The sequence below is a fragment of the Podarcis filfolensis genome (genome assembly GCF_964270895.1).
Source record: "Podarcis filfolensis genome assembly, chromosome: 8".
Classification (NCBI taxonomy): domain Eukaryota; kingdom Metazoa; phylum Chordata; class Lepidosauria; order Squamata; family Lacertidae; genus Podarcis; species Podarcis filfolensis.
In genome coordinates, this window is record NC_139611.1 from 21,651,199 (window position 1) to 21,670,070 (window position 18,872).

Below are 18,872 nucleotides of genomic sequence, written 5' to 3' on the forward strand. Positions count from 1 at the left end.
CTGCATGGTTCTTTATTTTCTTTCATTAATTCTCTGTCTGGCTTGACGAACATGAGAGACAGTTCACTTTTTAGTTCATTATTAGAAAACTTTCCGCAGATGATAATAGGGTGGTTTCGGTTCTTCCCCTCCCCTTTCTCTAGCTTGCCTGGTTTCCTTTAGCTATTAACCTCGTTGGAACTAAAATCGCAGTGGGTGAAAATGAGACAAGGCACCATTGTGCAGTGGAGGCCCGTGGAAAGCGGAAAGGGTAGTGAAGTGGCTAGATATCTGTTAGCTGGGGAAAGTGCCATAGCTCGGCAACACTTCAGTTGGAAGGGATCTTAAGGTAAAGGACCCATGACAGTTAAGTCCAGCTGTGGACGACTCTGGGGTTGCGGCGCTCATCTCGCTTTACTGGCCGAGGGAGCCAGCGTTTGTCCGCAGACAGTTTTTCTGGGTCATGTGGCCAGCATGACTAAGCCGCTTCTGGTGAAACCAGAGCAGTGCACAGAAACGCCGTTTGCCTTCCCGCCTGAGTGGTACCTATTTATCCACTTGCACTTTGATGTGCTTTTGAACTGCTAGGTTGGCAGGAGCTGGGATTGAACAATGGGAACTCACCCCGTCACAGGGATTTGAACTGCCGACCTTCCGATCAGCAAGCCCAAGAGGCTCGGTGGTTTAGACCCTCACTCTCCTCTGGGCATGCTCCCGTTGGCACTCAAACCTGGGCACTTTGTTCCAGATGTGGCCTGAACATCACAGACATTTTGCATGCAGAAGCTACCAGATTGAGTCCCTTATACCTCCAGCGAAACTAATCTCAGGTGATGGCAGTAACAGATGTTGTGGTGGGCAGAGGTGCCTATCTGACTTCCTGGCAGGTGATTCACTGCTGCTTACTGGGAGGGAGGGGGGAGGGGAAATTCACGTAGGTGAGCCAACCCAGCAACCCTCCCTGCTGCTCCGTTTCCTGGTAAGCAGCAGCGACGTGGCTGCTGGGAAGCCAGGTACGTGCCCTTACCCCACCATCTTCTACTGGGGGATGGGAAGGGCCTCTGCCTGAGAACCCTGCTTTTTGGTACATCATACTGAGGCCTTGTTTGTGCATGCACATTCATCACTTGATGTCTGCAGCCTCAAGCGATGACTTGCTTGTGTGAAAGGTCCGTCCCAGATGCAATGGCTCAGGTAGAGTATTTAATGACTCCTTTTCACAGCACTTCCAGTATCTGAAAGCAGATTCCTCCTGAGGTGGAATTTTGCTCCAATTTTTTTTTAGGAGCTCCATTGAAAGCCTTTGAGGGTGCTGGGTTGGTGATCTCTACCTTAGAATGAAGTCTGCATCTGTTGAGAGCTGCTGTCCGTGGTGCTGATTCCATATCTTCACCCAAGAGAAGTCAACAGAAATCTTTTTTTTAAAAAATGACAGCTTTTATGATAGCAGGCTGAAATGGGGGAATGGGAGCAGTATTTGGTGTTGTAGATGCCCGAGGTGTGAGTGAATGAGGAGGAGCTACAGCCATAGCTTACATTTTCTTTCTCCCTAACAACCCCACAAGGTTAGACTCAGCAACAGCAAATGACTGAATTTCAGGTAGTGATCCTCATGACTGAGTACAGGATTTGAACTTGTGTCTCCTGGGAACAAGCTCAGCTCTCTGGCAACCACCACACTGGCTCTCCAACTGTTGGATTGTAATGGGAGAAGAAACAGCTTCAGCTAAAGGGGGGGGGGAGGCCTCATCTCTTTCGGAATACCTGTCAAATGGGGAAAAGGATAATTACCACCGACATGCAAAGGTTGCAGAGGGTGACAGGATGGATGGGTGATAGGGCTGTTGTACCACCAGTGTGTCCAACAGCCAGTCTTCCTACCTGGTATCATCTGCGCAAGTGACCCTTCAACTGAGCCGTCAGCTCCCCAATACCTTGTTACATTGCCCAAAGACAACTTGACCATGTTTCACCCAATAAAGTGTCTGAAGCGTCAAGTCCTGAAAGTGGGCACTTAATTTTCTGTGCTTTGCCACATGACCCTTCCCTTTACTCTTTCTCTTGGCAGCCGCTTGGTTTTAATTGAAACTTCAGGAAAGCAAAGCTGCAGACTGAAGCGCTGCAGCCATGATCAGAACTGCACCCTCTGTTTGGGAGCTGACGATGCTCTGTCTGTTCTGGATGAATGGCTTATTTCTCTCCCCCCCCCCCACCATTATGCCCTCGAGCCCCCTTGCTCCACGTTTATTGACTCTGTTTGGTCTTCTCTGGTGGAACATGATGTAGATTTGCTCTCTTAGTGAAGCGAGCTTTGCGTATATCTGGCTTTGTTCTTTTATTTCTTTTTCATGTACCGAGGGCTTCTTTAGATGGGAGGAAATGGATCGGTTTTGACGTTTAAAAAAGTTGGCCTCTTTTGTTGGTGTTTTTCCCCTCCCCCTTTTCTGCAGCATCCTTGATAATATTTTTGCAATATGCAAGGTTGAGCACATCCCTCTGAGCTTCTTAATGTAGTTACTTATTTATTGTTGAGTTGGTGGAGGCTTTTTGGGATGTAAGGATGGTGTGAGCGTTATGTGAATTATCCCTTATGTATAGTGATTGTGCTGTGAAAAAGAAGAGTGTGTGTGTGTGTGTGTGTGTGTGTGTGTGTGTTGAAACTTGCTGTATTTGGAAAACTAGTGCATCATGGTAAGGACTAGCCTGGCATAAGAGCTGTGAGTTGCTGCTGGGATGAGGGCAGGATTGATGCATTGCCCTCTGCCCCTCAACACAGGAACATAAGACGAGCCTGCTGGATCAGACCAGTGGTCCATCTAGTCCATTATTCCATTTTCATAGCATCCTGTCCTCAACCTTCCTTCCAAGTCCTCAGAAAGGAGCAGGTTCTGCTGTCCCTGGTGGGTAGAAATGGGAGAGAGATTAGATCACGTTAGCATTTACAGGTGAACCTATCAAATTCACACTTTTCCAAAGCAATGCCAGGCTGATATCTGCTTCAGGAGAAAAACTCAAGCCCTGGTTTCCCATGGGCTGGTTGCTTTTATTACTGGGCCACCACATTTTAAGGAGGACATCTTAGGCTAGATGGCCTAAAAAGGTTCTTTTCAACTGTTTGATTCTATACTAATCAACAAAGCTCCAAGTTGCTTTAATTTATTGTACAAGAAAGAGAAGGGGCATTAGGAACCTTTTGTGTTTAATGATGCTTATTTGTTACATAAGTGAGAGAGAGCTCTTGTATATTCTGGGGCACATCAAAAGCTTCAGTGTGTTGGAGTTGCTTGCTATTAAATGCCAGCAGATGCTAATGGAGTGTGAAGCTTTGCATAATGACAGCACTGAAAACAGAATCAGATGTTTTGCAGTCAAAGAAGGTGAATCAATGATCAGTAGGACGAGGGGGAAATGCCTAGCAGAAGCAACAAACGCAGTTAAAAGCTGCAATGAGAAATCCGTTAATGCCCATTGATTTACATTTGTGAATTGCACAGACAAAAGTGAATTCCAGGCTGGTTGGAGATGGCAGCAGAGCTTGATTAAGAAGTGACCATCTTGGCAGCCCTGCAGATCTGCCAGAAATCTGTTTTTCCCCACAATAACACCCATCCCAGTTGAGACATCAAAAGCGGTGATTAGGAAATGCCGTAATTGGGGAGAAGTTCCTTCTTTGATGAAGAGGGCTAACTTAGATCTCCACTCAATATACAAGCATCTTTTTATAATTAGTGTGGTGACAAAACAGAACTAGGATAAAAGCATTTTTAAAGTTTGTGTACTCGCATTATAATCCAGGAATGTCTTTCCCAACCTGGTGCCCTCCAGTTGTTAGGCAACTACTCCTATAAAGTGAGTTGTAGTCAAATATCTGGAGGGCATCAACATCTGGAGGGTAACATCTGGGGGAGGCTGGACTAGGGTGGGCTCATCAGAATATGGGTTCACCAGGAGGAACTTCAGGACCCATGTGCAAGGCCATGAATGAGGCCTGTCAAGTAATAATAAAGAAGAGGATGACTCTGAGCATGTACAGAATTATATTCCCTCACTACTTAATAACCACAACTATCCCAAATATATGTAAGATTGGAGTGGAGATTTCAAGATCAATGGATGCAGTTTCTATCCTGGGTTTATTCCTGTTGGGGGCCAAACCACTGAATACATGTGAGGAGAGAAGGACCAGGCTGCTATTTCAACAGTTTTTTGGGGGTGGGGGAGTCTGCGGAAAGTCCACAGTAGATGCCCACAGTTCTGCAGAAAGAAATGGCATCCTTACTGTCCGCTGCCAGTTTTTACCAAGAATACCCTGGGAACACACCACATTCTAAAAGATGGGAACAACAGCCATTAGGAGGACCACTGAAAATGGTCAGCACTCCTGGGAGGGAAACCAATCTGTTCCTCCTTCACCCTGGTGGGGTGCAAAAATCTGCCCCAGATTCACTACCTGCAAACTGCTGGGAGTAGGTGGGTAATTTTTGGAGCTATTTTCAGTCCCACTCTCCTCCCAGCACAACCCGTTTTGGAAGTTAAATACTGGAATTTGGTCTTGGGCTATATAGGAACTGGGTTTGTTTTACTCTCCACATAGCTTAGCATTCTAAACTTCTGCTGTAGTTGTTGGCCTGCTCACCGTGTTGCTTCTCAAGGGACAAGATGGAAGCCTGCTAATTGCAAATGTCCCTTTGTGCCACCAGGAGGCAGACACAGATGACAACCAAGGAACTTTGGACTTTGAAGAGTTCTGCGCCTTCTATAAGATGATGTCGACCCGCCGGGACCTGTATCTTCTCATGCTCACCTACAGCAACCACAAGGACTATTTGGATGTGGATGACCTCAAACGCTTCCTTGACACTGAGCAAAAGGTAAGCATTGGGGGTTCACTCCTCAATCTTTTCTAAGGGTGTGAGAAGGCATTGTTATGCCTCGCATTCGCTGCGTTACAGACCTGATTCCATTCCGCTGCAGTTGGAATGCCAACCAATGCAGAAACAGGGTGAACTGAATTTAAGCATAGGAAAATAAGAAACTGAAATCGACAGGTTTGTCGATGCCTAGGCATGACCCTGCCCAAACTTATGTGTTGTCACGTCCCGACTTCTCCCCTGGCAGGAAGGCTGGGATTTGGGTGGGAAGCTTGTGCAATGGAAGCAAGTAGCATCATGGCTTCCTTTAACTTTAAGAAAAGGGACAGGCTGGTCACCACCCCTCCGAAAGAGATTTCACATTCTCTGCTACAAAGTGAGCTTTGCAATGTTTGCTCCATGCTTCTCAGTGTGATTTTTTATTTCATTTTTTGCCTCCATTAAAATACATATTGAACACCAAAGTCACCTATGAAGAGAAGGTCACCCCTGAAGATCTGGGAACTTGTCCAAGCATTTGCAGACAAACATATAAATCATCTCGAGGCGTTTCTTTTGGGGGGAGGGAAACCCTCCACAAACAAATCCTTCCAAATATTGATAGTCCCCAATAATGGCATGGATATTTGAGGGAGGAATAAGGAATAACTTGGTTTCTTCAGGACCATGTAGCTTGTTCGTTGAAACAAGAATAAAGCATACAAACTGTAGTCCTCTTCTCTTGCAAATAAGACATATACCACTGTCCTACTCTCACCATGAATCCATGCCCACAAATTCCTGACGATGAAATACTTGTCTTTGGATGGCCTTCTGTTCAGCTTAGTGTGGGCAGGCTAACACTGGGGCAAATGGAGGACCGACCCACAACCTCAGTGCTGGCTTTGTAATATAAAGCTTTATACAACTAGGGACCAGGATACCTGAAAGATCATCTCGCCCCTTATATAACCAAATCTATCACTACGCTCTGCAGATGAGGGCCTTCTGCAGATGCCTTCTCACCAGGGAATATAGGAGAATATAGAATTCAGAATTTTACTGCTGTGGTACCTACTCTTTGTAATTGCTCCCGTTTAATATTAGACAGGTTCCATCTTTATTTGTCTTTTTAGCACTTGCTGAAGACCTTCCTTTCCCAACAAGTCTTCCTAGTAGAGGTCTTACCACATCAGCACTGGAATTATTTTAAATATGTTTTATAGTTGGTTTTTTTTTTTTTTAAAATGGCTTGTGTGTTTGCTGCCCTGTGCTCCTTTGAGAAGAAGGCAGGATAGAAATTTAATAACTAAATACAATCATCATAGCTTACTTTTTCTGGGCTGCAGTCCACTTCATTAGCTAGTTACAGGTGTAGATTTATACACATGCCACAAAACCATATGGCATGGATTGTAAACAGTGAAGTCAGAGGAAGTTTTGTGGTTACCCAAATTCTGGGTATTTGCCCTCAAAGACAAAAAAATAAATAAAAATAATTTTAAAAAAGAGCTCAGATTTTTAGTTTGGGCAGACTTCACCATACTCAGCAGTCTTCTCCAGAACAGCTTTCATTCTGGACTGGAACCTAATGGCAAGTATGCTTCTTCTTAATGCTCTCATAAAAACCCAAATACATTTGCCAGCTTTTAATCCTGGCATTTAAAGGCACTTTTTGATAATAAAACTCTGAGTACCACCTAGCAGATCTGGCTTGCAGTTGTTTATGCATTGCCAATTAAATGGCAGTCAACTAACATCACAGCTCTCTGTTGTAACGTTTGCACCGCACTATCAAATTTACGATTTTGTTTTCTGCATTACAAGAACTAAAAAGCTAAAAAAAATATGCAAGGTCTTACACTTTTCTGCATTGCCACATTTATATATAGGCATGGTTGGATACTGATGAAAGGTGCCAGATCTTGTTTTCTAATGTTTGTGCAAAGCTCTCATAAAAAGCAAATAAACCTGCTGCTGTTTTTGCCTCTGGCAAAAATTAAGTGGCATATTCCCCTACACAAAACCTTCCCTAGGCTTCTTGTGCCAGGTAAGTGCATAAATATGATTTCAATAGGAAGAATATTGGGTCTTTTGCTGCTTTATTGTAACATTTAGATTGGAGGCTGCGAATTCATTAACTTTGCATTGGTCTAAAAGCCAGGGGGTTTCCCCTCTCTAAACATGCCCAGAACAATTCCAGCAAATTATCCATCTGAATTTAATAGTGGTGCCGGAAAATACTTCTTCTGCCCTACCTGCTGTAATTAATCTGAGCAACTTGCTTAACCCCAAGATTTACATTTAAATGCCTGGAAATTGTGAAGCAATTATAGGCTTTCTCCAGCTAAGTTCTGTGCAGAGTAGGTCCGTTGAAATGAATGAACCTTATTCATGCATATTGATTAACTTCAAAGGGTCTTCTCTGAATAGGACTGGAGTTGGATGCAACTGTGTGATAGCAGTGCCTCTGAGCATGTCTAGAAATCCTTTCTCCCACCACTGAATATACAGAGCTGAACCTGGCTTCAAAAGTCGAGCAGTGGAATATCCCCCCCCCCAATAATCCAGGTTTTCTGCCATTCCTCTGTGGTGCATAAGTGCCCTGCGTTGGGCAGTGGGGACACCTTGCTGTGAGTTTTCTTCTCCACTCTCTTCCTAAAGAACTCTCCATCTGTTTTTTCATGGTCTGTTGGAGATTCTAAATGTGTCCTTTGCTCAGATGATAATCTTGTATTTGTGACTGCTGCCCTTCTAAACAAGTTAGCATTGGTTTCCGTGTCACTGGGCTATTGATCCCCCTAATGCTAAGAAGGGAGGGGGAATCGAATCTCGCTGCATGTTTGGGTCTGTGTAGATAATCATCAGGAGATACACCAGGTGCTTTTACTTCCTGCTTTCCACCTTTCTGAGGGACGAGCCCACCGAGTTTCTGCAGTCATGTGTGAACTAGTACAAAATGTCCCCCAGCCCTCTTTCCTTCCTTTAACCCCCATTTGGGTCCGATGAGTTATTGACTTTGTTCTGCTCACCCCACTCTTCCTCACCCCCTCTTCTCTTTCTTGCCCCCCCTTCTCAGCCTCTCCACTGTGCTTCTTCCCCCACACCATATATTTTCACATCTAAAGGCTACAGAAATGCATAGGCAAATATATAAATGGTAGGGCCGGCCTAATGCATTTTGGCAGCTGAGGCGAACCACAAAATGGTACCCCCCTTCCCCATCAGGGAAGAAGGGATAAGTGGAGAATACATCAGCAACAATGGTTGGTGTCCATTGTGACTAGTAGGGCAGGAGGCAAGAAGGCCAACAGTAGGCGGAGCCAGAGCCAATGGCTGGTGGAACCAACTAACTCTTGCTCTGTGCCCATCCTCCTTCCTGCTAAGTCCTGCAAAAGCAACACTGGCAGTCAGTGAGGAGGAGGCTGGCACCTAGTGCCATCACCTGGACTGGCTGTTAGTAAGGAGAAAGGCAACTGGAGGCTGGCTGGGAACCGAGTGAGTTTGGTAGAGCAGAGACACACCTGTCCTAATGGACTTGTGTCTCCACAAGGTAAATGTGTCCCTAGGCTGTACCACATCAGACTGCAGCTGGTGTTGTACATTACTGAGTATTCTTCCAATCTGCCAAAATACAGGTGGGTGCCTGTTCCTTGGTTTGAATCGGTACCAGAGGACCCAGGCATACAGAATCGCAAATTGTCTATCCTTGATGAAGGGGGTGCTTGCTCCTACACAATCCATTCCCCCCCCCCTATAATATTTTTAAAAGCACTTTCAGTGCACAGTTTCCTAAGGATGTCTTACCCTACCACCTAATAGACTCTGCCTGGGTTATTTTTCTGGAGATTCCCAACTCTTCCTCTTGCTTTGTGTCCACGAACATCTGCCACACGGACTAAATTTATTGACAAGCCAAAACTGGTCCGTGTCGTCTTGCCATAGGAGCTGTCTATCACCAATCAGCATTGTGTTACTTTCTGCCCCTGGGCACTAAGGCGCCACTTGGGATGGAAATGGCCTAGAAAACCATGCTTTGCGTTCTGTGGAGGACAGCCTGGCAATCATTGACGGGATCGTAGCTTTCACCCTATCAAAGCTGACATTGATTGGCAGAAATGGGAATCTCACAGGCCGGTTGGAAAAGAGGCAATGGGGGGGGGGGGGAGAGATGTCACACACAGCTAGAAAACCATCCAGTTGCAGAACTACTCAGAGAAAAGGAGAGCTGTTAAATGGAAGGATTTGTTGGCAATCTCTTATTTTGTGCAAAACAGCAGCAGCAAAAAACAACAACCTTCCTTTTTGTTCTTAGATGATTAATGTGACTAAGGATCATTGCCTGGAGATTATCAATCAATTTGAACCATGTCCAGAGAACAAGGAACAAGGAGCTCTTGGAATTGACGGTAAGATTTCAGTTGCTTTTATAGGGAGAACTGAGCGATGTTACTGAATAAATGCCTTAACTCGATCCTGGCCGGGGTCATTTCCCACAAAGAATGGACGTTCCCTTCTACCCTTGTACCTGCTGTGTTTTCCCTTTCTGTTAGTATTTTCAGGGTGATGCTGTTGTCATTCATTTCTCATCTGCCCTTTCCGTAATGTACAAACCCAAGGTGGGACCAAGATCCTAGCAATGTTAAGAATAATTAGCTAACTAAAGAAGAAATCTTGTGAACAAAAAGCACTGCGTGGTTTGAAAACATCGGGGCACCTGAAACGCTTCCCCTGCCAAACACGAAAGTTTTCATCTTCTTTTGGAAGGTCACAAAAATTAAAGCGAGCTGAATGAAGCTCTTGAGGGGCTTCAACAGGAAAAGGGGTCTGATATTTGTAGCAACAGACTAATCTCTGAAGGTGGGGACACTTGATGGCAGCTGTAAAAGCATTGGTGGTTTTTGACAAAGGTCTGCTGTTTTATTTCTGTTTTGCATTTATATCCTATCTTCTGCTCACTATATTATCCTCACAAGAGCCCTGCAAGGTAGGTTAGGCTGAGAGATAGTGACAGACACTAACAGTGAGCTTCATGACTGAGTGGGGTCTGCACCCTGGTCTCCCAGGTCTTTTCCCAACACACACTCCTTGCTAAACCACACTTGACTAGATGAACAAAGGGATTCAGCTGTTATACACATAAGCAGGTAGAGCATGTGCATAGGGATGAATGTGCTAGCTCTGGCCCCAATTCCTACCCCCATTGTTCTCCCTGCAGAGTTGGAGTGTCCTCCACCCCCAAAATGTTAACATATTAATAGCAATTCTGTTAGATTAGAATAATATCCCAGTTTGGGGACACTGAATTTCCCCGTAATATGGAAATATGGGAAATTGTGTAGCCCCAAAGAATAGGCTTATTCCCAGTATTCTGGATTCTGGTCCTAATCAAAAACAGATCTTTAAAAAGCTAAAACAAAATACATTATGGATGAGTTGACTATGAGTTGGCAGGAAGAGCAGAAGGTATCTGAATCCTATTTCAAGCTGATCAGGAAAGGGGGCGGGAATGGGCACCCAGTCCAAAGTCCTCAAATTCAGACTCCACCCCACTGCGGCATCAGACAGTTATCTGAATGGGAAGCCTCAGCACAAATCTTCCTGTGTGTTTGCCCTTGAACTCAACCACTCTGCCTGCTCTCTCTGCCTCCAGCTCAGTCCACACAGCATGTGTGTGGGAAGTTTTTCTTCTTAGGAAGTACTCTAAGATGCTATCACTTAGCTTCTCTCAAAGCAAGGTTGCAAACTCTAGCTTCCTTAGGCTACTAGAACCCATCAAAGTTATTTTTGAGCTGGTGGGGAGTCGTCAATACTTGCGAATTGGGTCACTTTTTGACTAGTAATATTTCTAACAACATATTTCTATGGCACAAAAAGACACACACTTCTGAATGGCACAGGATAATTTGTTCCTGGAATGTCCCATTAAGAGAACACAGGTCTTCCCTCCCAGAATGAGGAATGGGTTGATTCTGCCCTCCCTAGTTTTCTGTTACTGTAGCACAAAGGTTTTCAACCTTTTTGAGTCCATGGCTCCCTTGACCAGCTACATTCTTTCTGCAGCACCCCTGTAGGGCTCAGGAGCCCAGTTATGTCACCCCTTGCCTGCAGAGCTGGCAGCCTCTCACCCTTTTTCGAACACCCTCCCTTGTGGAGTGTTCCCTTGGCCTTCTCTCTTTTCCCCTCTCCTTGGGAGTCCTCTGGGCAGCCACTGCTGCCTCCCCTGGTCTCCGAGCTGCCCCCTCCTGCCCCAAAGAGAGTTGCCTCCTCACACTGCCCCACAGGGGCCTGGGAAACACCCCCTGGCCAGTCTCAGAGGCACCATTCACTTGTAGCTGCAGGGCCTCTGCAACAAACAGCTGTGCAAGCCTTTGGGAGGCAGAGACACGAGAGGGCATCAGAAGAAAGGAGGGAAGGAAAGAGGGACAGAGGTCTGTGTTGCCTGCTGCACCCCTGACCATCATTCAGGGTGCCCCTGGGTGTCCTGGCACACTGGTTGAAAACCACTGTTGTAGCAAGATCAAAACTGATCTTGTTCGGCTAACCTGTATTTGCTCAAACGGGACTTTCTGTTTGCTGCAAGATGTATTTGTCATTTGTGAGCCATTTTGCTGTCTCAGTGCTGTAGTGTCGATATTATTAACTTTGGGAATAATGGTCATTAATGGATTTATTTGAACATCTTGTCAAGCTCAAAGCAAATAATTCTGCCAGATAGCCAGCTCGGGTGGTGAGCGCCGACAGACTTGGGGGCCCAGCTGGCTTCCTTGAGAAACCAGGAGAGGAAGGTATCGGAACCCATCCTAAGGTTTTCTGAAGTAGAAAAAAATATTTTTAAAGAAAGGGTAAGGGGCAGCCCCCCCCCCAGCTGGAACTCAGTTCTGGCACTTCTCGTGTGGGTGCCATTGCCATTCTAAGAGAACACGGGAGGCACTCATGTTGAGTTCCAGCATCCCTTTTTCTAGAAAAATAACACTAGTGAGGAGCCTTTTTAAAGGCTTTGGAACGGGGGACGGGGTGAGTGGCGCGGTGCTGAGAGTCGACTGCTTCTCCTGGGGAGTGAAGCCGCGAGCCATGGTCGGAGGGTGCTGACTTTTTCCTGTGAATAATCGGACCCTAAAAGTAACAACCCGTGAGTAGTACGGAAATTGGATTTTTTAAGGAAATTTTAAGGAAATTTTCTTTGGAATTTGGCACGATCGGGGAAGGTGCAAACAGGAAGTCCGCCTCCCCGCCTTGTAAAAGATCTAAAGCAAGGACTAGTTAACTAAGGTCGAGAGAATTGTCTTTTCGATAAAAGATATTAATTTCACAATTTGGCGATACAAGTATAAATAATTGTGCTGGAGGATAAGAGTTAATTTTGAGAGTTGAAGTGCCACCCCCCCCCCCCGGACCCGGGAGCGATTCGCGAGAGAGCCTGCTGAGGAGATATAGAGAAGTTTGACAGCTGTCAAAATTAGCTGTCAAAAAGGAAAAAGAGAACTTTGTTTCTGCTGTCTCTGCTGGATACAGTTGCTGCAACTTGGTTATATTTTGTTGAAAATAAGTAAGAACTGATACAAATTAACCTGACTTTTGGATTTTAACTGGAAAGAATACTAAGTTACCAAATCCCTCTAGAGGGGGATTTGGGAAACTACAAGAATGGCTGAAAGAGGGAAAATTCAGGCTGGGCTTGACAGAGTATTTGTTCTCCTGGGAAAGTTACAAGGCCAAATTGAGGTTTTGTCTACAAATGTAACAACCTTGAGCTTAAAAGTAAATAACATTACGGAACTCGATAAGGACTTGACTCAGGAAGCCCATGCAGCTGGACAAAAAGAGAACTTTGAGAATTCTGAAAGTGTGGAGAAAGAGATATACGTTGTTTCTGAGGAGAAGGAAGGAGGAGCTGTAATTTTGCAAATGACAAAGGAGAGCCAGAGGCCTGATATCATGCTCATAAAGGGAAACAAGAAATCAAACCAAAGGCCTGACAGGATGACTATAAAGGAAAATAAGTACTGGATGATGAAATTTTGGTTTAAATTGGTGACGGAAGAATGGAGAGATCTCTTTGTGTGGAGACCTGAAGACCTATGGATTACAAATCTGATTAAAGTGGAAGCTGGAGCTTTTGCGACAATTGGACTTTTGGACCTTGCTTTTAAGTATGGAGGTCTGGCTGGAAGAAATTTGGACTTTATTGGGACAGAGCTCCTCCGAGATTTGGAGTTTAATATTAAGGACTATTAAAAAAACCGGCAGAGAGGAACTGAGAGAGAATTAAGAGCCTCGGACGTGAGATCTCCAGGCTGATAGAAGATTAAGACTGGATATTTGTTGGGGATCGAAACCGGGAAAGGGGGTGGTGGGGTTTGAGAATCCAAAGGGTGTATAATCATGATCTGTCTTATTTTTTTTTTGTTTGGTTATTAATATGAAAATTGGGAAATTCATGGAATGGAATTAGGGTCGACTTTAGGAAAAGGTTTGTGTATTGAGGTACAAATATTGATGTTTATAAGTTAAAATAAGTTAAAAAAAACGAGTTAAATATAAAAAGGTTAAAAATTGGGGATAGGAACTTGTTGAACAAACAACTTGAATTGGAATACAAGAAGGGGAGATGTGGGGAAGTCTGGGAAATATGGTAATGAAAATATGGAATTGTAAATTTTATGTGTTTTTAAATTTTTTCTTTCCTTTTTTTGCATTTTTTGTCTTTTTTGATTTTTTTTGTATTGAATTTGAAAAATCTTAATAAATATTTCATAAAAAAATAAAATAAAGTTACATAGTAGCATGGTTATTGTTTGTGTGGAAGAAGAAATGGAGGAGGAAGAACACTTCTACTGTAAATGAGCAGTCTGACCAATGCAGGTTTAAGGCTTATGCATGGAAAATGCCGATTGTCGTAAATAATCAAAGTAAAGCTGTCACTTTAACAAGCAGACATAAAATATTGATGGGGTGGGGGAGCAAATATTACTGCAGCACCATCAGATGTGCGTTCCTCGACCTTTTATTTTATGATATGTGTTCTGACATGTGAGCAATATCTCCCCACGTTGTCACCAACTCCTGCAAACATCCAACTTTTTCTCAGGAACTGCCACATTCTTTAAAGTATTGATTTCATGCAACTGGATTAAGTCAGAGTCAGACTTGAAAAATGATCGTGCCTTGTTTATACAGAGAAGAAGTCAGAGAAGGGGGTGATAAATGAAAGCTGTGGGTCCAAAGCTGGCCAATCCCTTCCTGCCCCTCCACACCCAGCCTGGAAGCCAAGGGAACTTGAATTGGCCCCAAAATTCCCCCCTTCTTCCTTCTGGGGGTGTCTGATAATATTGCCACACCGATAGATATACAGGGCGTGTGCCCACCAACCGTTTAAAGTGAGTTTAAAAATCACATGACTTTGCCCAAAGGATCAGGGGAACTATTTCTGGGTTAGCGGAGTCTGTAACCTGAAGCGTATGTAACCTGAAGCATATGTAACCCGAGGTACCACTGTATCCCTCTTCCCACCCCTGCACCCCACTCTAGTTTTCAATTTATTTCCAGTGGGAAAGCTGAGAAGCAGAGCTCCCTCCATTGGCCAGACCCATCGTACGTCTTCTCCTTCTACTGTCATCTGGGGGGCAGCCACTCCATTGGGCTGCCTCAGTGGGAGAGATAGGAAGGTTCATTCCATCATCTTGGTGCCAAAGTTTTGGTTTTCTTCTTCCCTCCTTGTTCCTTTTGTGCTGTGTGTGTGTGTGTTTTAAAAAAGATTGTAAGCCTGCAGGTTTGTTCTGATTGTATGTAAGCTTGCTCTGGGAGCATTTTAAGCTGAAGAGTGGATTACAAATGCTCAAAATATGTAAAATAAACACTTTCCCCTCCCAATGCTGAACATTCCATAGCTACTGAGCATGCACAAGGGTGCTTATTAGGTTGCTGTTATTTATTTTCCTGGTTTGTGTGTGCCCTTTTACAGGTTTTCGTTTCAATATATTTTTTGTACATCTACAATCCTCATGGTTTCTCTCCTAGCGTGACAATACCTCTTTCTGGTTCCTCTGGGTCCCTACCTTGACCTGAGTTTAATATTGGAGCAAGTGAAGTTACAACTTTTATAAGCTTAGCAAGGTTGTGTTAATCTGCCCAGAGCCAGATCTACCTGTATATGAGGCAGTACATATTGTTGATTATTTAGTTTAATGTTATACAGTAAATATTTTTTGAGAGGGGTTGCAAGGTGGCCATGCATCCTACTTTGCAGAGGAAAATCCTCTGTTTGAAGGGCTGGCCAGTCCTTGAACCCTAAGAAGGAAGAGCAGGAGAGGGTGTTAAGTGACCCATCCACAATTAAGCACCTTGGACAGCAACTGATCAGGAACCCAGGTCAGCTGGTTGTAGTCTTCTGCACCATGGTGAGATGCATTGCATTTATATTTAAATTACAGTGATTATATATAAATTTGAACCTCTCTATAAAAATTACCAGGTGCACATTTCATATAAAGTGGCATTTTCTTTTGCTGTTTTGGGTGTTGATGTGTAAGTGGCTATCTTAATCATTGTTGGCCATTCTGATTATGGCAAGGGGCAAGGGTGTATAACAAGGCACTGGTTTCCATTCTGACCTGTGTTTACGAACTGAACATAACCTACATTCTTTTCGATGTAAAGGAAACATCAAAACAATGTAAAAACTAAAGGTCATTTATTAGCTATCGTTTGCAGACTGAAACAGCAAACTCAGGCTTGCTAGAGAGGTTAAAAGCAACAAAAAAGGCTTTTATGGGTATGTTCGTAGCAAAAGGAAGAACAAAGAAACAGTGGGGTCACTCAGAGGAGAAGATGGTGAAATGCAAACAGGGGACACAGAAAGGGCTGAACTCCTCAATGCCTTCTTTGCCTCAGTCTTCTCCGATAAAGAAAACAATGCCCGACCTGAAGAATTTGGAGCAAATGATTCAGCAGAGGAAACACAGCCCAGAATAACTAAGGAGATAGTACAAGAATACTTGGCTAGTTTAGATGTATTCAAGTCTCCAGGGCCAGATGAACTGCATCCAAGAGTATTAAAAGAACTGGCAGATGTGATCTCAGAACCACTGGCAGTCATCTTTGAGAATTCCTGGAGAACAGGCAAAGTCCCGGCAGACTGGAGGAGGGCAAATGTTGTCCCTATTTTCAAAAAGGGGAAAAGAGAGGACCCAAATAATTACCGCCCAGTCAGTCTGACATCAATACCAGGGAAGATTCTGGAGCAGATCATTAAGCAAACAGTCTGTGAGCACCTAGAAAGGAATGCTGTGTCAGCATGGATTTCTGAAAAATAAGTCATGTCAGACGAACCTGATCTCGTTTTTTGACAGAATTACAAGCCTGGTAGATGAAGGGAACGCAGTGGATGTAGCCTACCTTGATTTCAGCAAGGCATTTGACAAGGTGCCCCATGATATTCTTGTAAAGAAGCTGGTAAAATGCGGTCTTGACTATGCTACCGCTCAGTGGATTTGTAACTGGCTGACTGACCGAACCCAAAGGGTGCTCATCAATGGTTCCTCTTCATCCTGGAGAAGAGTGACTAGTGGGGTGCCACAGGGTTCTGTCTTGGGCCCGGTCTTATTCAACATCTTTATCAACAACTTGGATGATGGACTCAAGGGCATCCTGATCAAATTTGCAGATGACACCAAACTGGGAGGGGTGACTAACACCCCAGAGGACAGGATCACACTTCAAAACAACCTTGACAGATTAGAGAACTGGGCCAAAACAAACAAGATGAATTTTAACAGGGAGAAATGTAAAGTATTGCACTTGGGCAAAAAAAATGAGAGGCACAAATACAAGATGGGTGACACCTGGCTTGAGAGCAGTACATGTGAAAAGGATCTAGGAGTCTTGGTTGACCACAAACTTGACATGAGCCAACAGTGTGACGCAGCAGCTAAAAAAGCCAATGCAATTCTGGGCTGCATCAATAGGAGTATAGCATCTAGATCAAGGGAAGTAATAGTGCCACTGTATTCTGCTCTGGTCAGACCTCACCTGGAGTACTGTGTCCAGTTCTGGGCACCACAGTTCAAGAAGGACACTGACAAACTGGAACGTGTCCAGAGGAGGGCAACCAAAATGGTCAAAGGCCTGGAAACAATGCCTTATGAGGAACGGCTAAGGGAGCTGGGCATGTTTAGCCTGGAGAAGAGGAGGTTAAGGGGTGATATGATAGCCATGTTCAAATATATAAAAGGATGTCACATAGAGGAGGGAGAAAGGTTGTTTTCTGCTGCTCCAGAGAAGCGGACACGGAGCAATGGATCCAAACTACAAGAAAGAAGATTCCACCTAAACATTAGGAAAAACTTCCTGACAGTAAGAGCTGTTCGACAGTGGAATTTGCTGCCAAGGAGTGTGGTGGAGTCTCCTTCTTTGGAGGTCTTTAAGCAGAGGCTTGACAACCATATGTCAGGAGTGCTCTGGTGGTGTTTCCTGCTTGGCAGGGGGTTGGACTCGATGGCCCTTGTGGTCTCTTCCAACTCTATGATTCTATGATTCTATGAATGCTGATTGTGTATGTTTGACTGATTTCTATTCGTGATCAGAGATGAGCATGTGAACCGTGGCGATTTTGGCTTCCTTTTTCCATTTTTATTGGATACCTCCAACATCCCTAGCTAAGGGTGGAGCAAGAGAAGGGAAAGCCTTGCCTTGAGGAATGGGTGACAGAAAGCAGAAGGCTCTTTTTGACACAGGAGACATCCTGCAAGGCATTGTCTTGCCTGCATATGATGCACACAGCACCAATTCCTGCCAGGAATCTTGATCTATAAACCGTATGGTCCCTGGCTAGGGAAAGACACTCTGTATGAGTCAAGGAATCATTTGAGTCAAGGTAACACATGGAAAGGTTCATCTGCATGAGGAGCTGTTTGCTGCTTGTTGCCCCCTTCCTTTTTCCCCAAAGAAAGGACTGTCCGGGAGAAGAAAGGAACACCAATAAATTTGATTTTCCTAGTGTTCTAGTATTCAGTGTCTGTTCTGAGCATTTGATTTGACTGCTAAAAAACAAAACATCTTGAATTTCAGGATGAGATTAAGTGAGACTCATATATCCTTAATGATAACAGAAACCATGAAACCTAAAGCTCAGCTGCTAAATAAGCTCAATGTACTGGTATTGGTGACATGCCTGAAGACAGGCACGCACACACACACAAACTTCAGACATCCAAGTTGAATAGCTTTGCTCTTCAAGCTCGGTTGCTAGGAAGTCTGTAGCAACAAAAATTGACAAAGCTGTCACACAGCCCAAGAGCAGACACAAAGTCAAAACAGCAAAATGCTGTTGGGGAAGATTAGAAAATATATAAACCAAGTAGAACGGGTGAGACACAGAAGGTGCAGATCACCCAGCTGAAAGAGAAAAGCCAACAGCAAATCGTTAGGAGGATCCAATGGAAGGTTTTTAAAATCTCAAGCCTGGTTTTCCCGTGGGTCTGAGAAACCACATTGGGGGGTGGGGGTGGGGAGCTTTCAACGTGTGTAACTGGTCTGGAGAGGATTTGCCCGATCAAAATCTGCATCTGTCGCCCCAGGTGGGACTGTTTGTTTGAAAGGTTGCTTGAATGAGCCGAGGGAAAGTTTCAGTTGCTAAAAGCAGACTTGAGTTACTTTCCTCCATCTCATAAGTAGCCTTTCTTATCCCAGCTCAGTTCTCGAGGCAGGCTTTCACGGCTTAATTAATTCTCCATGGACTTGGCTAGCTCAAATGTCAGGGAATGTGCAGAAGGTGTGTTTGATCATACAGATTATTTTTCTAAACAGAATGCTTGATCTTCCCTTAATATAGAGCATTTTGGTTACTTTGCCTGTGACGCACCTGGCCCTAGCAGAATAACCTCCATGTGTGGGACAGAGCCAGGTCTAAACTCCTGTGGGAAAATGTGGGAGCCCTTTGGACAAAGGATTGATTCCCCACCCCCAGTTCCCTGCTGATTGAAGAAAGGAACTTGCAGGGTCTTAAAACTGCAGTGAAACAGGAAAATGAAAATGCAGTGGTTA

General features: G+C 44.4%; 1 protein-coding gene across 1 annotated transcript in view; it reads left to right on the forward strand.

Moving 5' to 3' along the window:
* PLCH2 (phospholipase C eta 2) overlaps window positions 1-18,872 on the forward strand; it is a 118,737-nt gene that overhangs the window by 17,742 nt on the left and 82,123 nt on the right. The window contains exons 5-6 of the mRNA XM_083629049.1: window positions 4,680-4,850; window positions 9,145-9,238. Of these exons, the coding sequence (XP_083485175.1) occupies window positions 4,680-4,850; window positions 9,145-9,238 (265 nt within the window). The remainder of the gene's footprint in view (window positions 1-4,679; window positions 4,851-9,144; window positions 9,239-18,872) is intronic.